The sequence below is a fragment of the Seriola aureovittata genome, chromosome 7 (genome assembly GCF_021018895.1).
Source record: "Seriola aureovittata isolate HTS-2021-v1 ecotype China chromosome 7, ASM2101889v1, whole genome shotgun sequence".
In the NCBI taxonomy this organism is placed as follows: domain Eukaryota; kingdom Metazoa; phylum Chordata; class Actinopteri; order Carangiformes; family Carangidae; genus Seriola; species Seriola aureovittata.
In genome coordinates this window covers 2,795,310-2,812,790 of record NC_079370.1, presented here as the reverse complement: position 1 = coordinate 2,812,790, position 17,481 = coordinate 2,795,310, and the positions used below count along the sequence as shown (strand labels likewise).

General features: G+C 40.3%; 2 protein-coding genes across 2 annotated transcripts; both read right to left on the bottom strand.

Annotated features, from left to right (window-relative positions):
• Positions 1–879: 879 nt before the first annotated feature.
• On the bottom strand, positions 880–10,030 carry herpud2 (HERPUD family member 2). Its single transcript, XM_056381603.1, has 9 exons — positions 9,924–10,030; positions 8,446–8,852; positions 6,081–6,158; positions 4,855–4,968; positions 4,316–4,485; positions 3,630–3,755; positions 2,756–3,091; positions 2,470–2,578; positions 880–1,825 (listed from the first exon to the last, which is right to left on the bottom strand). The coding sequence occupies exons 2-9, from the start codon at positions 8,590–8,592 to the stop codon at positions 1,625–1,627; spliced, it is 1,281 nt and encodes a 426-aa protein (XP_056237578.1). The 5' UTR covers positions 8,593–8,852; positions 9,924–10,030; the 3' UTR covers positions 880–1,624.
• A 931-nt stretch (positions 10,031–10,961) lies between these two features.
• Positions 10,962–13,477, bottom strand: pkdc (protein kinase-like domain containing). Its single transcript, XM_056381050.1, has 3 exons — positions 13,420–13,477; positions 12,658–13,094; positions 10,962–11,747 (listed from the first exon to the last, which is right to left on the bottom strand). Exons 2-3 carry the CDS (start codon positions 13,026–13,028, stop codon positions 11,102–11,104), a joined length of 1,017 nt encoding a protein of 338 aa, XP_056237025.1. The 5' UTR covers positions 13,029–13,094; positions 13,420–13,477; the 3' UTR covers positions 10,962–11,101.
• Between the last annotated feature and the right edge of the window lie 4,004 nt (positions 13,478–17,481).

Here is a 17,481-nt window from a genome sequence, read left to right as displayed (position 1 = left end):
CTCCACAGAGTACTGGGGCAATTATGAAATAAGAGTCTACGGCTACACTACCACCCTCAGTGTGGATCAAACTGACAGAGCTGTGGTTAAAAAGATGAGTGTGAATCAGGATCATGTGCTCTGTGACTGGAGGTTTTGACTTTGTGAAGGTCATGTTTTTTATGACAGCGCATAAAGTTGTTATTTCATGCATCGTTTCACACACATTTCCTGTAATTGACACATTTTCTTTACTCTCTGGACGTTTTCCAATATCAACTACTATCGAAAAGCTCAGCATGACGAGCTTGTGCAACTGTTGAACGTAAAGCTACAGTCCGTATCATCTATTTTTTTTAAATCTTTTTATAACAGATTGATCAAACAGCTTATTCTGATTATATTTTCACATGACTTGAATTTGTGTTTTAACATTTTCTTATTATGGTTCATTTGTTCGCTTATGTGAAGAATTCTGTAATTTGTTTTTTGTAAAAGGTTTCACAAATAAACTTTTTTATTATTATTAATATCATTATAATTGAAACAAAACAAGGAGTGACATGCAAGTCATGGTGACTGAGAATCATAAAAAACATAAAACATAATAGACAGTTGACATAACTGGGAGTGAAGACTGGTTTGTTGTGGGTAGCGTGTTTACATAGTAAGATGTTTTAATAAGAGAGCCTATGGTGTATATTAATAATAAGAAGAAGAAGTAGAATATAATATATTCACATATGTATGTATATATACAGCAGACAACATAAAAAATAATCATAGCAGGAAGTTCATTCATTCCTTCTCTTCCACCCTGAGCCACTGTAACATCTGTGTGTGAATGTCGCCACCTGCAGGACTTTAGGTAAAGTACAGGAAGTAAAACAACAGAGAAAGTCGAACCGCAGCAAGATTTTTATTCAAAAAAGCATATATTCAGGAATTAAAGATGCATATACTTACATGTGTAAATTACATGTGTAAATACACAAAGTGGGAAAACAATGTGCTTCAGTAGCTGCAATGTCTATATGCACATCGAGTGCATACATGAAAATGTCTTTAGGGATGTGGTTTTCATGGTTTATTGAGGACACACATCTCCCTGTTGTTTTAGGGAGATTCCTGATAAATTTTTTTTCGTGTGAACTGGGTCACATCCCTCATTTGAAACATTTCAAAAGCATGACCTTTTCACTGCTTAAAATGGAAGACAGCTCCCTCCAGCGTCTCTCACCATCACCAAGAATCAATGAATTCACGATCGATGAAATAAAAAAAAAAAAACTTTCACTGCTGAAGCATTTACTCCATTAACACAGCGTTATATTTATTTTCTAAATGTTCATTTATTCCTCTAAACCCCTGCCGAGCTCACACGGCATCTGCTCTCAGACTTCAGATTAGTCCGTTTTAAAATATCCGTCCGTTCGTTCGTTGGCAGCATGTAGGAGGTTTGTAACCGAGTGGCAGGGCTGTGCCCGGCGGTCTGGGATAAAAGGTCGGCTCTGATTTGGTTTTGACTGGACTATTGTGGAGTTAATGGGGTATTCAGGACAGTAAAGATGAAGGTGGGAAATGCCGTAGAGCGATACCTGCTGGCAGGAGGAGGAAGAGGGGTTTTGAGAGGTAGGGGGTCTACCTAGTTGGCCGGATGGGGCCGTCCCTCGGGGATGAGCGAGGTGAAGAAGGTGCTGATGAAGGACCACGCGGTGGTGAGGAAGCCTGGCTCAGGGAGAGCAGCAGCAGCAGCAGCAGCAGCAGCCTGGGCCTGGTCCTCAGGGCCTCCACCCCCTTCCTCACCGCTGTCATCGTCCTCCATCCCCTCATCCATCAGACGCTCCTGGGACACACATGGACAGAGACAGTCGTGGTCAGAGAAACAAGGACAGGACACAGTTCTATATTAGGTTTGTTTTTCAGCAGTAAAATCTCCAAACTTTGATTTTCATTAAATGTATTATAAAGATAGGTCATGCCCTAATTTCTGGTGCAGATCCACATCTAAATGTGACTCCAATCATTTTTAACATTTGGGCCTTTTTGCACATTTTCAAAACAAATTTAGAAAATTTCAAGTTTTTCACTGAGAACCTTCAATTCAATCTAATCTAATATTGATTATATTATAGAGTAATTTATAGTTCTGTGTGCGCAACTGTCATAGTGCAGCTGTAAAACTAGATGGCAGTCTCGTCACTTCAGGCAGAGCTGAACGTCATTCTACACCGAAGCACTCGTGTTTATATTTTCTCGCATCCACTTTTAACATTAGGAGGTAAAAATAGCGGCAAAGAGCAGGCACATAAATGGTTTGGCCAAAGGCAGAAGGTTAAACTGCAGTTCCTAGGTGTCGTATGTAGTCTGTGTATTCTGAAGAGATGCAAATGAGTAACAGTGGAGCCCTTTGCATATTTAGAAACCTCGATCACAGGAAAGACACATTTTCATCACACTAGTATGAATTTGGGACATTTTCTAAATCACCATTTCCTGTATGTCTTGATGTCTCTCTGCTTCCTCCTGCGGAGCTCCAGCCCTTTCTCCTCTAAGGTTCTGCTGCTCCGGCCTGAAGGGAAACCAACCGGCCTGGTGCCTAAAAAAAAAAAGATACAAACATAAACATGCTCTTAGATCTGGGTTAAAGCTTTATCTTTAAAATTCAGATGTATAGAGACATACAGTATGTTTCAAACGTGCTACTCTGCTTTAAATATTGGCTGTAAAACAATCCAATGAATTCAACTGATGTTACTCTGCAGCAGTGACTCACAGGTAGACGAGAAGCATGGCGCCGACCACCATGACGAAGCGGCTGAAGGAGGAGTAGAAGTAGACGATGCTGAGCAGGACGCCAGCACGAGACACTGTGTACAGCCAGTCCAGCCAATCGCGGTTCAGCTCGTCGTCGTTCAACACCGCCCCGCCCTGCGCGTTCATCTGGATGTTGGGGTTGGCCGGCTGGTTCTCTGGTAAAGGGTTGGGGGCCGGGTTAGGCCCCAGCGGGGGCTGCACGGCTTCGTTAGGCTGAGCGGGCTGATGGGGGGCGGACAAGGGAGAGGAGGGAGGTGGGGTGCTGGGAGGCTGAGAGGCGGCTACTGCTGCTTGGCTGAGAAGAGGAAGTGAAGAGAGCGAGGAAGAGGAAGTGAAGAGAGAGAGGAAGAGGAGACATGACAGAGGATTCACATGTTTAGAAGAAAACATTCACGACTGGACAGAGGAAGGTGCAAAGTCATAGAGACGATTTTACAGGTTTTCATTTCAAACGCTAAATCAGCTGATTTTACTGATCAACAAAACTTGGAACAGACAGGAGGAAATAGTTAAGTTCCACATATCATTTCTCTTTTTTGCATATTTCAATACTGGTTGCATTACATTAAGCGACAGGATGTGTTGTGGTTGAAGTGAAGCCAGTACAGCAGTTGTCGACTTTTGTCCAGTAACAGAAATAATTGGTAAAACAAGCTGTAAAATTTATTTGGAAATGAAAACAAAGACACCACCAGCTCTGTCAAGCTAGAAATTACATTTATATACTAATAATCTACAACAGCAAATATGTTGTGAAGGAAACAGTGGCATTAATAATCTTGACCCTTCAATTCAGCGTCTTAATCATTTACAGTCACATTTCTTTGACTTACTATTGCATGTAGTAATGGCGAGCGTACATCTGCTGCCACCACAGCATCTGCATGGGCATGTACATGGGGTGGGGGGGGGCGTTGGCAGGGAGGCCACCTTGTAAAGGGACCTGGGCTCCACCTGGCCTGTAGAAGGATGTCAAAAATATACAAAATGCACAGATTAATGACAACAAAATCCCCTACAGATTATATATGTTGGAAATATTTTCTAAATATCTCTGGTATCTTCTGATGATCCGTTCACCACACCACCACAAACTGCCGCCTGTGATCACAGCATTGAACCAGCATGTCTCTCACAGTCTCAACCAAAACTGAACATAACCAGCTTCTTTAAAGGTCTGAGTTATTGCAGGACTGTTGCATTGGATTACATTACATTATATATTTCCTATGATATTTCAATGTACACTTTAAGAACCACAACGTAAAAAACACCTGCTTTGGGAAGCATGTGTGTAGCAAATGAAGTTGTCTGTATAGACAACATGGATTATTGTCAAATCAGAGTCATTTTTACAATAACACGGTACGAAGATTATCTAAATTATAACCTGGTTTGGTTTCGGGGAAAAAAACCAAACCAATCCTGGTTCAGTTGGTCACCAGCTTTTGATGAAAACACTGAAACATCAATGAAAATGTCTTCATCAGTCATATCGTGGGATCAGAGACTTGCTTACCACTGAGGGACACCGGGGGGGCTTTGAGGGTTGTACTGGGGGAAACCGCCACGATACCTCAGCCCATCATAACTTCCTGGGACAGAGGGGGAGGAGGACGAGGACGAGGCTGGCTGACTGTCCTGATTTGGTGTGGTAGCGGGGGAGGCGGAGCTGGCACTGTCTGAACTCTAAATGACGAGATAAAAACAACCAACCATCACGAATCATTAAATAACAAATATATGGAAAACGTCAACAGGAAGAGTGGATGCCGAAGGAAGCTGATTTGTTGTAAGTTGTGCAAAGTTCTAACAACTCACACTGAGCACAGATCCAGACATCTTGTAATCTTCAGGGTTTAGCTGTGTATGAAAGCTGCTAGCACTAGATATGATGAACTACAAACAAGTGGAAGTCCTTGTAGCTCCGCAACTCGTGAATGTTTGACGAAGCTTAACATTTCAGCGTGTGTTTTCAGCCTTTGTGTGTCCTGTAATACCCGCATTGTTTGCAGCCTATAAGAGGAGGACATGGGAGCGCTGCGTCGTTTTACTCACGCTGGAGTCAGAGGCAGAAGAGTTGGGGTTGGCCATGGAGGGGCTGCGAGGCGTGGGCGAGCCTGGGGGGCTGTGAGAGCTACACACTAGATGCATCATGTGGTATTCATCCTGCTGCGGGTCGATAAGTTCAGGGCACGAGCCGGAGATGTGGGAGGAAGAAAAGAGGAGGAGGAGGAGGAGGGAGGAGGTGAAGGCAGCAACAGAGCGGAGAGAAAAAACAAGAAATGGAGAGAGAGAGAGAGAGAGAGAGAGAGAGAGGATTAGTGTGGAATTGACCAGAATTCAGACACAAAGCTCAGCCTTTGTTGGTAGAAACACATCAGATCAACTATTGTTTCCCAGGCAGCAGTTTCAGTTCCCCCACAGTTGCACGCACAGAGAGACATGCACAAGCTGTGCGTGATCACACACGCACACACACACACACACACACACACACACACACACACACACACACACACACACACACACACACACACACACACACACACAACCAACCAACATGGTCAGAATAACTGAGGCTTAACAAGTCATTAGAGGACTGAGTAGCTGCATACACTCTTTCATTCATTCTTCCTTCCTTCCTTCCTTCCTTCCTTTCTTCCTTCCTTCCTTCCTTCCTTTCTTCCTTCCTTCCTTCCTTCCTTCCACGTATAAGTACAGGCTGTTATTAAACCACACTATTGCATATAGAGAGCTTGTGAGTTCCCTGTTCATTAGGTAGAAGCTGAATTTGATAATTAGATACTGTGACATCCCACTCTCACCTGATTAACACTATTTTACTGTGACAGGTAAAACATGAGGTGTGTCAGGAATGAGGCGCCAAGCTCGTGTTTTTATGTTTAAGGGATGCTGCACATCCTCAGTTCCAAACATAACATGTTTCTTTAAGGGCACAATAATTTTGACTTGTTGTGTAGTTTCCATCTGCTTCACTCTTTTAATATTGTGAAATAACCGTATAGAGCATCAGCACAGAAAGAGAAAAGATTTATGGGAAACGCTGGACATCAATAAATTCACAATTTAACTCCTTACTGTACATTAACGCACCTAGGAAATAAAGAAATAATCAGTTCAAAAAACGTATTTTTGTGTATTTGCAATGCTGCAAAACTAAATGTTATCCATGTGAAACATTATGCACACACACACACACACAGAGACACACACACACACACACACACACACAACAAACAAGTGCTGCAGTCAGTCTTCACCTTTCTGAGCACGTCTCTGAGCTGCAGGTGGTCTTGAAGGAGCCGTCCTGAGTACACCAGCCGCTGGTCTTTGGACAGCTACAACACACATAGCATCATATGGTGAGACAGTGTGAAGAGGTGTAAATACAATTATCTATTAAAACACAAACTGCAACAGGCAAGTGCATTTATGTCATCGACCCATCCAACCATCTCTCTCAGTGTTTCCTTGACGATGTAACCAGATAAAGGTGTCATGTGATTAAAAAATGCTGCCTTTATACGACCTGACCTGAAATCTTGTGGCTCGTCTTCACACATAAACTGTAACACTGGGTGGAAGAGATACTGCGAAGGGCCCAGGAGTAAATCTGGGTCTCAGAGCTAAAATTAAACCCACAACATTCTTGCAAGTGTTTCCCAGGTCAAGAGTGGATTTTTTTATTTTTTTTACCTCCAATTTTAAAATTGAAATTTGAATATCTACATTTTAATGACGAATGGGCAAACTCCATGTGCTGATGAAGATCATGTGATAGAATTAAAATCAACCGCCACTAAATGGACATTCTGGTGAAGCTAGTTTCTCAACTGCTGTTTTCCAGGTCAAGAATGTTGAACCTCAACAACTTTGTTTCGACGATACACAGCCCACAGCATCACAGAGCAGAAACACGAGCCTTTCAGATAAACACTCATGTTTTACCTTGTTGTATGGTGGAATGTTATTTTGTAAAATCAAATGTCAAATCTTTAATGTGTGTGAAGCAATCAGGCACCTTTTGGATTAAATTAGATTAGATTCCTGAGCTAGATTAGATTTTAAAAATGTACTAAAAGCATTCTCTGCATGTACAAACATCTTCTCTGTGCGTCACTAAGCTTTCACTTCTCCTCAGTGGTGGCTCTTTGTGTTGTTGTAGGAAGTACACTTGACCATGATGGAAAACTGGCGACTAAAGTGTCACAGCAAGAGACACTCAAAAGGTTGTTCAAGTCAAGTCAATTAAATTTTATTTGTAAAGCGCCAATTCACAACAGAAGTTATCTCACGGCACTTTTCAAATAGAGAGATTCTCTTTATATCAACCAATAACTCCCTCCAAGAGCAAGCACTTGGCGACAGTGGCAAGCGATTTTCTTGTTTTCTTGTTTGTTTTGGAACATGATTTGTCATCATACACACACAGACATGAGGGATTTTCTATGTGTGTTAAAGGACCAGTGGCAGTGTTAAAGGATCATCCGCTCCCCTCCCTTTCCAAACATGTAGAAGAACCTACGGTGGCCTTAAGGTAACTTAAAAATGTGAAAGGCCCTCTCCGGAGCCAGTATTTGGTTTGTCTGTTCTGGGCTACTGTAGAAACATAGTGGTGCAACATGGCGGGTTCTGTGGAAGAGGATCCACTCCCTCTGTAAATACGAAGGGCTCATTCTAAACTAACGAAAACACAACGATTCTTAGCTTCAGGTGATTAGACACTACTAAAAACATCCATCTCTGACAATACATCCCACTAGCAAAGTAGTCATATGACACATTTGAATAAACCAATTTTCCTTATATACTCCCTGGTACAACAAAACCCTTCAGAGACCAGCATGGAGCAGTGAAGTATTACATGCTTGTGCATTATGTTTAATGTTAAAATGAGAAAGTACTCCTGACAACCCTCCAGGTGAAATCCACAAACATGACCCCCCCTTTTAGCACATGTTTTGTTGCAATGGTTATTCATCTTTGCTTTGCTCTTTATATCTGTGGCCTGTGTTTTTTGTTCTTAGGTGCAGAAACATACATGTAAACTACAGTGTTCCCAAGCAACTGAAGGCCTTATCTATTTAGAAAATGCAGCACTCTCTATCCACTACATACAAAACGCAACAGGAGATTATTTTTACCAAACGTGGGAGCTCTATTGTGTACAAACCAACACAATGCACCTGATCACAACCTCAAGTGGTTACACAGGATAAAGATGTGTGCTCTGTATTTAGTGTTATGATTGCTTGGAACATGCTAAGCTTACTTTGGATTATACTACGGGAGTGGTTGGAGTTTCCCTCCTATAAAAACTACTCACAGTTGGAATTTATGTAACTGACATAAAAAACTTGTAAACCGCCTACCAACCCTGCAGGAGATGAGTGGTCTGTGTGCAAAAAATAATTATTCAATGTGTTGAATATTTACTGATTCCAGCTTCTTCAAATGTAAAAAACTGTCTACTCCACCTAAACATCATCATAATATTTTCAAAAACCCTCCTGTTCCATAAAGCCGCTTTAAACTCCTTTTCAAGTTAACTGAACGTCACTCAAACACTAAGTGGAGCCAGAAAATAGGCAACAGAGAAATCTGTGAGACGTGAGAGCTGCTTACCGGCTTACTGGGGTACACGTTGGAGATGTGACTCTTCAGCCTCTCCACGGTCCAGTTGAGGAAGCAGTTAATGGTCTGGTCTTCATACTTCTGGTTGGGGGCCTTAATGACCAGGGTTACAGGAATATCAACTGCCCCAGAGTCCATGGCTCATATTACTAGCAGGGTGGGCTCTGAAGAACCTGAGCTCAGGAGAGCTTAGTGTCACGACTCAGGACTCACCTGAGGAGAAAACTTCAGCCTCAAATCCTCTCCATTCTGGACTCAGCAAAACACCTAAAACAGTCCCTGCTGTAAGTGGGGGATGGGGTTCCCCCTCTACAACATCTGCTGCATCTGTAGATCTGTTCGTGGTTTCCAATATAATGTATAGAGGCAATTCTTGTGTGGTGGCAGCTCCTGGATTTCTGGTGAAAAAAAGAGGAAGAATCTGAGTCTCTTTACTCTCTGAGTCTGTCTTTTTGCTCTGATATATAATAGATTAGAGCTGAAACAATTAGTTGATTCACTCATTAGTCGGTTGACAGGAAAATTAGCAGCAACTATTTTGATGATCAACGAATCGTTTAATCTTTTTGCCATTTCTTCCAGTCTTACATTGTAGTAGACTGAATATCCTTGGGTTTTGGACTGTCAATTTAATACAAAGAGCTATTAAAAAACATCAACATGGGCTCTGAGAAATGATCATTGTCATCTTTTACTATTATCTGACGTTTGACAAACAAAACAACTCATCAATTTAAGCAAAAATATTAAAGATTTGATTATTTGCCACTTCTTCCAGTCTTACACTGTAGTAAACTGTATATCTTTGGTTTTTACAGCTATTTAAAAACATCACTTTCTGCTCTGGGCAATGTATATGTTAATTTTTCACCATTTTCTAATGTCCAACAAACCATACAACTGATTAACTAATCCAAAAATTAATCAGAATATCAATCGAAAGTAATCGTTACTTGCAGCTCTATATAAGTTATCTTATAATATCGTGACTTCTGTTTAAAGGGGTAAAACGTTCAAACACTGCACCAGAAAGTTACCACTGCTGAGGTGGGGCAGTCTCACTTCCTGACACCTGCCCTGTTGCATCATTTTTTACAGTAAACTGTCAAAACAACTAACTTACTGTAAATCACCCCCCGAGTCACGCTAACCCAGGGGACTGAAGAGTTAATTTAGCTGACCATTCTGTTAACGTGTGAAACCTCCGTGCTCACAAACTGACAAATACACTGTGTAAACAGGCTTTAAATAAGGTAGGACACTCCGGCCAGCTCTGTTTATATTCTGACCCTTGTCATGAAGCCAGGGTAGCAGGGTTAGCTCCTCGGCTAACGCTAGCTTCGCTGAGGTTTGCTAGAAATTCGTTGAGAATGACAAACCGTTCCCGCGGTGACAACACATTTAACAGCCTCAGTATGCGAAATAAAAGCGGATTATCGCTTCAGGGAGCTTTGTTCTTCTTCCTCTACCTGTTTACTCTTCTGGTGCCGTCGCTTCTCTCCGCCCGAGCTCCGCTCGCCTGCCTTGTTGTTGTAATGTCGGGTGTGAGAGCGGAAACACGTCATCATCCTCTTGAAACAGCTGATCAGGAAAAAGAAAAAAAAAAAGATAAACAGCGAGAAAGACGGACCATTTCTGTTTGAACTGCTCTTATTGTTACTGTTATAACCACAGCTATAACGTTAAAATTAATGTAATCCACAGCGTTGTTGCTAGTTGTTTAGCCAAGAGTTTGTAGTGGTTGCTAGGAGACACCTCGGGGTAACCGTTAGTTAAGATAAGATATTCCTTTGTTAGTCCCACAGTGTGGGAATTTGCAGTACTGCAACAGCAGAGTGGACAGTACAAAGAAAGAAAAACTGCAAAATGACAATATCAAGTACTTAAAAAAGATAAATAATATAATTACATGTACAATTAGATATTTAAATATAATAAAAAACTAAACTATAGCAAGAGATAGGTGATATTTAGTTTATTTAAAAGATAGCCTAATTAAACAGCGATGTTTTTGTTTTTATGATCAGCAATTAATTAGACAAATAAACTGCATATACCAACTCAGCAAACAGTTTACCTTCAGGGAACTTTTAGGAAACCTTCTCCAAAGGTTATTTTTGTGAAACCTTTTTCTTAGAGAACAGTCTTTTAACATTTTCTGAAGGTTAATTTGGCTCTAAAGGTTATTTTGTGAAACATTTAGAGAACCTTCCCTGAAGTTCCCAGCCAAAAAAACATAAATTATTCAAATTGTTGAAACATCTGGACAATACACTGATTGACTTCATTGTTTCAGTAATGAAAGCTCTTAGTGCTGAAGAGATTAAGAAAATAAGTATGGTTTTTCAGGATTTGATGGATGCACTCCAGTTATCATTTCTCATTCAGTTCTCATTATTGTAATTTTCAAGGCACATAAAACCAAACGGCAAACGAAAAGAGAATTGAGAGAAGTTTATCAACTTCACAAGATAAAAAAATGTTCTCTTCTACTTTAAAGAGTTGCAGTATAGACGAGAAACACCCAAGCATTTTGTCAAAAACTTTTATTTATCCAGAAATGGTTGTTAAGCATGTTTCACTGTAAATCGTGATAAAGTGTGTGTTTGTGGGTGATTTATTTTTCCATATTCAGATTTACAGCTGATCACCTATCAGCCACACGTTTACTCCTCTTGTTGTCAGATGTTTGAAGTTTCTGGTCTGGTTTCAGTTTGCGCAGCACCTCCTTGGTCAGCTGTTTACTGTAGCGGTTGATCTTCCAGTGTCCGGGCATCCATCCCAACAGGAAACGGTGAAAATCTGTCCAGGCAAATGCAAACATCTCCCTCCACTCTTTCTCTAGTGCAGCTAAATCCACATCTTTTTTCACAGCTAGCTTTAATTCTGTGAAATAGTAGTCCAGTAAGCCTGGAACCCTCTTTTCACACTCCTTTTCCTCCATGCAGCTACCTAAAAAATACACCACGTCTTTCATCCCGCAGCCTCCACCAACATACTGAAAGTCTACAGCTGCCACGTCCTGTCCACTCTGGGAAAAACAGAAGTTGGCTAACTTGGCGTCTCCGTGCACGATAGTCTTGAAGCAACATTCGTTGAGTATTCTGTCGATGTCGCCGGCTGCTGCTTTGAGCTCGGCGTCGTCCATGGCCTCCAGCTCATCTGGCCGGGTCTCCAGGTGCCAGTAGGTACCAACGGGCCACAGCCCCTCTGCTGCCACACCCAGGAACAGAGCATGGAAGTGGGCAAGCCAGCTGAGGCAAGCTCTTATCTCTCTGTCCTTCACACTGGTTCTACAAAGGAAAACAAACTTATTTATTCTTATTCATCATATCCCACGCTTCGTCTTGCCTTGAAAGACCTGGAAAACATGCCTTGAAACTGAGAATTATACAATATGAAAGGCCAAAACAGAGTGTCACACCTACACTTGCAGTTTCTTACTGTTTGGTTTGAAATATTTGAACCAGCACATTGGATTTGAAATGTTAAAATAGCTATGAAGTTGAACTGCAGACCTTCAGATTTATTCTGACGTTACTAACATCCACATCCAATAAGTCACGGCGACAAGAGTTTTATACATAAACCCCAAGCTTCAATATTCTGTGGGCCTCTACACTGTTCACCAGGGATATCACTGAAGACACTAAAAACATGTCCTCAGTGAAGTCTTTTGGAAATGTGGGAGATTTAAAAACATAAGAAAGAGTTTATCTTCTGTAATTACAAACCATTTGCACACGGTGGGTTTTGAAGGTTGAATTTGGACTATAGTCAAATTTGACTGTTTTTAAGCAAAAATTCAAATATGAGAAAAGAGGGATTTAGTATTTCTCTACCAGAATTAATTATCCTTTGAAACAGCATGTAGGAGAATAAAATTTACAGAAAATATAATAAAAACTTTAATGAATTAATTAAATGATGAAAAATAATCTAAAAATTTCACAAGCTTTTGAGTCAGAAAAAAAGCTTAGGAATCTTGACAGTTGTTCTAAAATCTCTCCTTCAGTCACTTTGTCCCCCTTATATGGATCTTTTGTGGAAACTGATCTTCTCAAAATGTGTTTTTTCAGCGCTAATGAAATGTTAAACTGTGTCATATTAATGGAAATGTTGAATATCACTATTCATTTGATGCCCTAGACTTTGCAGAGTCACAGATTACCCAGTATTTCATACAACATTCAGTGGTCATACCTCCTCCGATCATAACCTGCCACATCCAGATCCTCCAGCACGATCAGCATCTCATCTCCATGGGAACAGGCAGCTAGGCAGGCAGGGATGCGACAGCTCGGACTGGTGGAATAGTTCTGGTACCAGTGCGTCTCCACCTGATAAGATCTCACTTTACGTGTGTGGGAGCGATCTGTGTTCCAACCCCCCGGGTGCTCGGCCTCCTGTGGAAACCTGACGTGTTTGACGACTACAGAGGGTCGGTCACAGTCCTCCAGGTGTAGCCTGAATATTTCCCCATAACCGCTCCACAGGGTCTGGATGTTTGCACCGACACGCAGAGATGAGGCACCACACGCCTGCAGGACGAGATCCTGGTACTCCTGTTTCATTTCCCAGGTCAGTGCTGGACCGTGCAGTTAAAGAGAGGCACACTGTCAGTTGTTGTCCACGAGCATCTGTTAAAAACAATCATAATAAACTTTATATATACGGCACTTTTCAAAACAGAGTGCTTTACAATGAGTAAGAAGAACAAGTAAATTAACAATTAAAAACAGACTGACTAACAGATGACACTGACTCACACAGCATTATTGTAGATAACCTTGTTATTATTGGTGTTTGGTCACTGTTTTATGTCTCTTGCCTTATTCACCAATGATCAAACTTGTTTCTTTCTCACTCACACACATTCAGAGGGTGCTACTAAAACATGCAATGAATATTTACACTACTACTGTATCAAACATGCCAAAACTGAAAGAAAATGCTGTACGTTACCCTTTGCTTCTTGCCAAATGTGCTTCAAACAACAGGAAGTATCGTCTCCAGCCCTCTGTGTGGTGTTTAAAGTTATAGACATGAAATAAAGTCAGCCACGAGAGCACCGCCGCCACCTGCTGGACTGGAGTGCACAAACAACTTCTGCAGCGAGAGAGACATGAGCCACAGTTCAGTCAAATCTGACCCCACAGACATGATACATATATTTTAAAACTCAGTGAGATTTACACCTTCCAATGATGTTATTATCTCAGACTCCCATCCAAAAACAAATATCCATATCTGCTTGGAGAAAGACAGCTCCAGAGCTTGCGTAAGAATCGTCAGGTTTTTAAGTTATTCTTCAGTATTAAAGTGTTTCATTGAAAGCTATGTGTACAATAATAGACAAATTGCAAAGGAGGGGGCTATGTAGGAATGAAATAACAGTCTAATCTTACATTTTTCTTATCATATAATACTTGGACTGACTAGTTCCAAGATGCAATACAAGAACAATGCTGTTTCTTTATTTCCATCACCTCTACATGGATCATCACCTGCTGAGGATGCTGATATTTTGGCTGGGACATGATTATTCTCAAGCGTTTAGCAAAGTATCATGTATGCAGCCTTGAAGTGCATATTAACAACCTCTTTACAAGATTCTCATTTTAAAACCAGTCACCTGGAAACAAATTTTAAATAAGAAGATGGTTTTATCTGCATTTTAAAATTAAGTAAATGAAAAAAAAATCAAAATTTTTATGCTATACTTCAAAAATTCAAATTGGGCCCCAGTTGGCTGTAGTAGAGAAACATGCAACACAGCCATATCTTTGTTTTTAGTTTCTGTGGCTGAACAGTTGTGCTTTACATGTTTATGCAAAGGGAATAAAACAAGTGAAGTAAAAACATTGTGCAGATTTTAAGTGGAAAAGTGGATGCACTCATCTCCTCCTCAAGAGGAAGAAGCCTCTTGAATCAGGTGTGAAATGCCTTCTACAAACGAGTCCAGTGGCCCTTGATTCAACCCTTATTGCATAACAATTGTGAACAAGTCACATGTTAGTATTACTTTAAGGATTCTCCTCCATCTTGCCTGAATCAATTAGTAGGCTATGAAGTTTTGCATGATTTCCCTATGTTTTACATTTTAAGGAAGAAACATCCCCATACATTAGCAGATGAAGCACATGAACTTACTGTAACTGAACCCTGATGACGTGTTTCTGAATCAACTTTATATAAAGGAGAATAAAAAAAAGATCATTTGGACAGAAGGAAGAGAAGAGAAACAGAAAATGCAATAAACCACTGACAAATAAAGACTCACCAAACACTGGGTAAGTGTTTATAACCTTTATATACTTTTGAATTCTTTTCTGATATTAGCAATTACTTAGAAATTTTTATTAACAACTCATACATGTATATATAGACATTCACACACGATAAAAAATCGGGGACTTATTGGAATTGAACTATTTTTCATGCCATATATACAGTTTCAGAGGTATGAAAAAATATACAAAAATATGTACGTTCACAAAGTTTCTGTAGATGATGAATTACAATAAAGAGGACTTGACTTATTAGTGAATTAGAAATTGGATGCACACAGTGTGGATTATGGGTAGAATAAATAAGAGTTTAGTCCCTGCCAGCCATGATGTTGACATAAACGGAAATGCTCATTTACCTTCTAAAGGAATATTATACATTTTTGGAGTTTGAAGAAGTAAATTCTCTTTCCCCTGTTTTAATGAACTCCTTATGTACAGTTACAGTTATGGAAAGGATCTCACATCTACTTCTACTTCTTTCAGGTCAGTGTTACACCTCATATTTCGTGTAAATTCATGTTGATATAATTCAAATATGTCCGACAGCTAAGTCATGTCTTTTAAAATGAAGACAATTTCAATCTCATAGCATAAAGGCTATTGCATTTCTTCCCCAGGGCTGTGCTCTCTGTCTTCATGTCTCCCCCAGCATAAATACGTTTTAGTGAAAACTCCAAAAACCTGGTATGAGGCTCAGAGCTACTGCAGAGAGAACTGCTTTGACCTGGCCACCATAGACGACATGGGAGAGATGAAAACACTTCTTAAAACTGTCGAGGACAATTACGATGATGGCCTGTGGATAGGACTTGGGCTGCAAACAACTAAGATGTGGCACTGGACTCTGGCAGACAAAGATTTCTACAAGGAGGGAGAAAGAAATTACTTGGTTTGGGGTCAACAAAGCCTTGATAATTGCGTTAATTACAAGATTGGGAAATTGTATTCTAATAGTTGTGACATCGAGCTACATTCAGTTTGCTTTGATGGTGAGTGTCATTTATTCGCATACATTCAAATGCATGCAAACATGTTTGTATACCAAAGACATAAATACATGTACTACAGGATATGAAAAGTCTACTCACCCCTGTTAAAATGCCAGGTTTTTGTGATGCTATGCGACCAATATAAATCATTTCAGAAATATTTCTATCTTTAATGTGACCTATAGCCTGTACAATTCAATTGATAAACAAACGGAAATCTTTTTTGGGGGGGGCGGGGGGCGGGGGGGATAAAAATAATAAACTAAAATAATGTGGCTGTATATTTGGTACTTTTACACATCATTCTGGGGTGTCATTTGATATATCGCAGAGTTTTAATTATTTCTTGCATACATGTACTGTACCTGCATAGGAAAGTTTCCTGCCCTTGACCAAATTTACCATCTGGCAAAAGAGAAACAGTTGGCCCAGGCTAATGACCAGAATCTCAGTTTCATCTGAATTTATGAGCAGAAAATTTCCAGACACCCAGCTTTCCACAGCAGGCAAACAGACCTCTAACTTTGTATTTTGAGAAGAGTTGTCAGCCTTTATAGGCAAATACAGCTGAGTATCATCAGCATAACAGTGTAAATTAATTCCATGACCGCAAATAATTTGGCCAAGAGGTGAAATATAAAAAAAGAAAAGTAGAGGGCCAAGAACACAGCCAAGGGGTACTCCATATTTCACATCAGATGTAGTATTATTATAGGAGACACACTGTGTTCTGTCTGATAAGTAAATCATTTCTGATTGTTTCATGTCCCTTCATAAGATTACTGGCCCTGCTAAACTTATGTTTTTGTCAAACCTGCAGTGTGGAGTTATTCTTCTTACTTTTGTTTGCTAAATCTGACCTGGAAAAAAAACCAAGAGAGGTTTAGGATAAAAATACAAAAATGTTCTTGCATGAGGCCTAATGTATCCTGCTAGCTAACAGGCAGACAAACAAATAAAGGAGACCAAAAACATTAACTTCTTTGCAGAGCTGGATCCAGCTGAAACCAAATCCTTACAAACCTGCATACATTCAGCAAGGTGCAAAAACAAAATAACTGGGATTTCTTTCTCCTTTTTTTATTTAGGGAAAAAACTTGGTGAAGAACAGTATGTTCTCTATGCAAAAAGGTTGACTTGGTATAGTGCTCGGGACTACTGCAGGACATATCACACAGACCTGGTCAGTGTGAGGAATAAGGCAGAAAGCGACATCATTCAGAAAGTAGCAAAAGACTTGAAGGTGTGGATCGGCCTATTCAGAGATGTTTGGAGCTGGTCAGACGGGACTTACTCCTCATTGAGATACTGGAAAGTGGGCCAACCCGTTTTTGTTCAACCTGGTTCAAACAAATGTGCTGCTTTCTTAAAGAGTGAATCTGGTAGATGGGGAGCGCAGCCATGTGGTGAAGTGCATCCATTCATCTGTAACTGTAAGCAAAGTTCTTCATTTAGATTCTTCCTACTCTGTTTTGGTAAAAGCCTTTGATCACAGCTCATAATCTAAATTACATGTAATTTGATAGTGCTGATCTATTTTCTCTACAATATAAATATTCTAAATCAGTAGGTAACACTGAACAATTTCATACCTAAATACCTACTTAAAATTCAGGAAAAGGGAATTAAGATGTACAGCTCAGTTTACATCCTACTGTGTCTTGGCTTGTCATGATGGATATAATGAAAACTGTGTGTGTGTCTCATTATCAGGTCCTGTTGTGAGGTTCATTAAAGTGAGGATC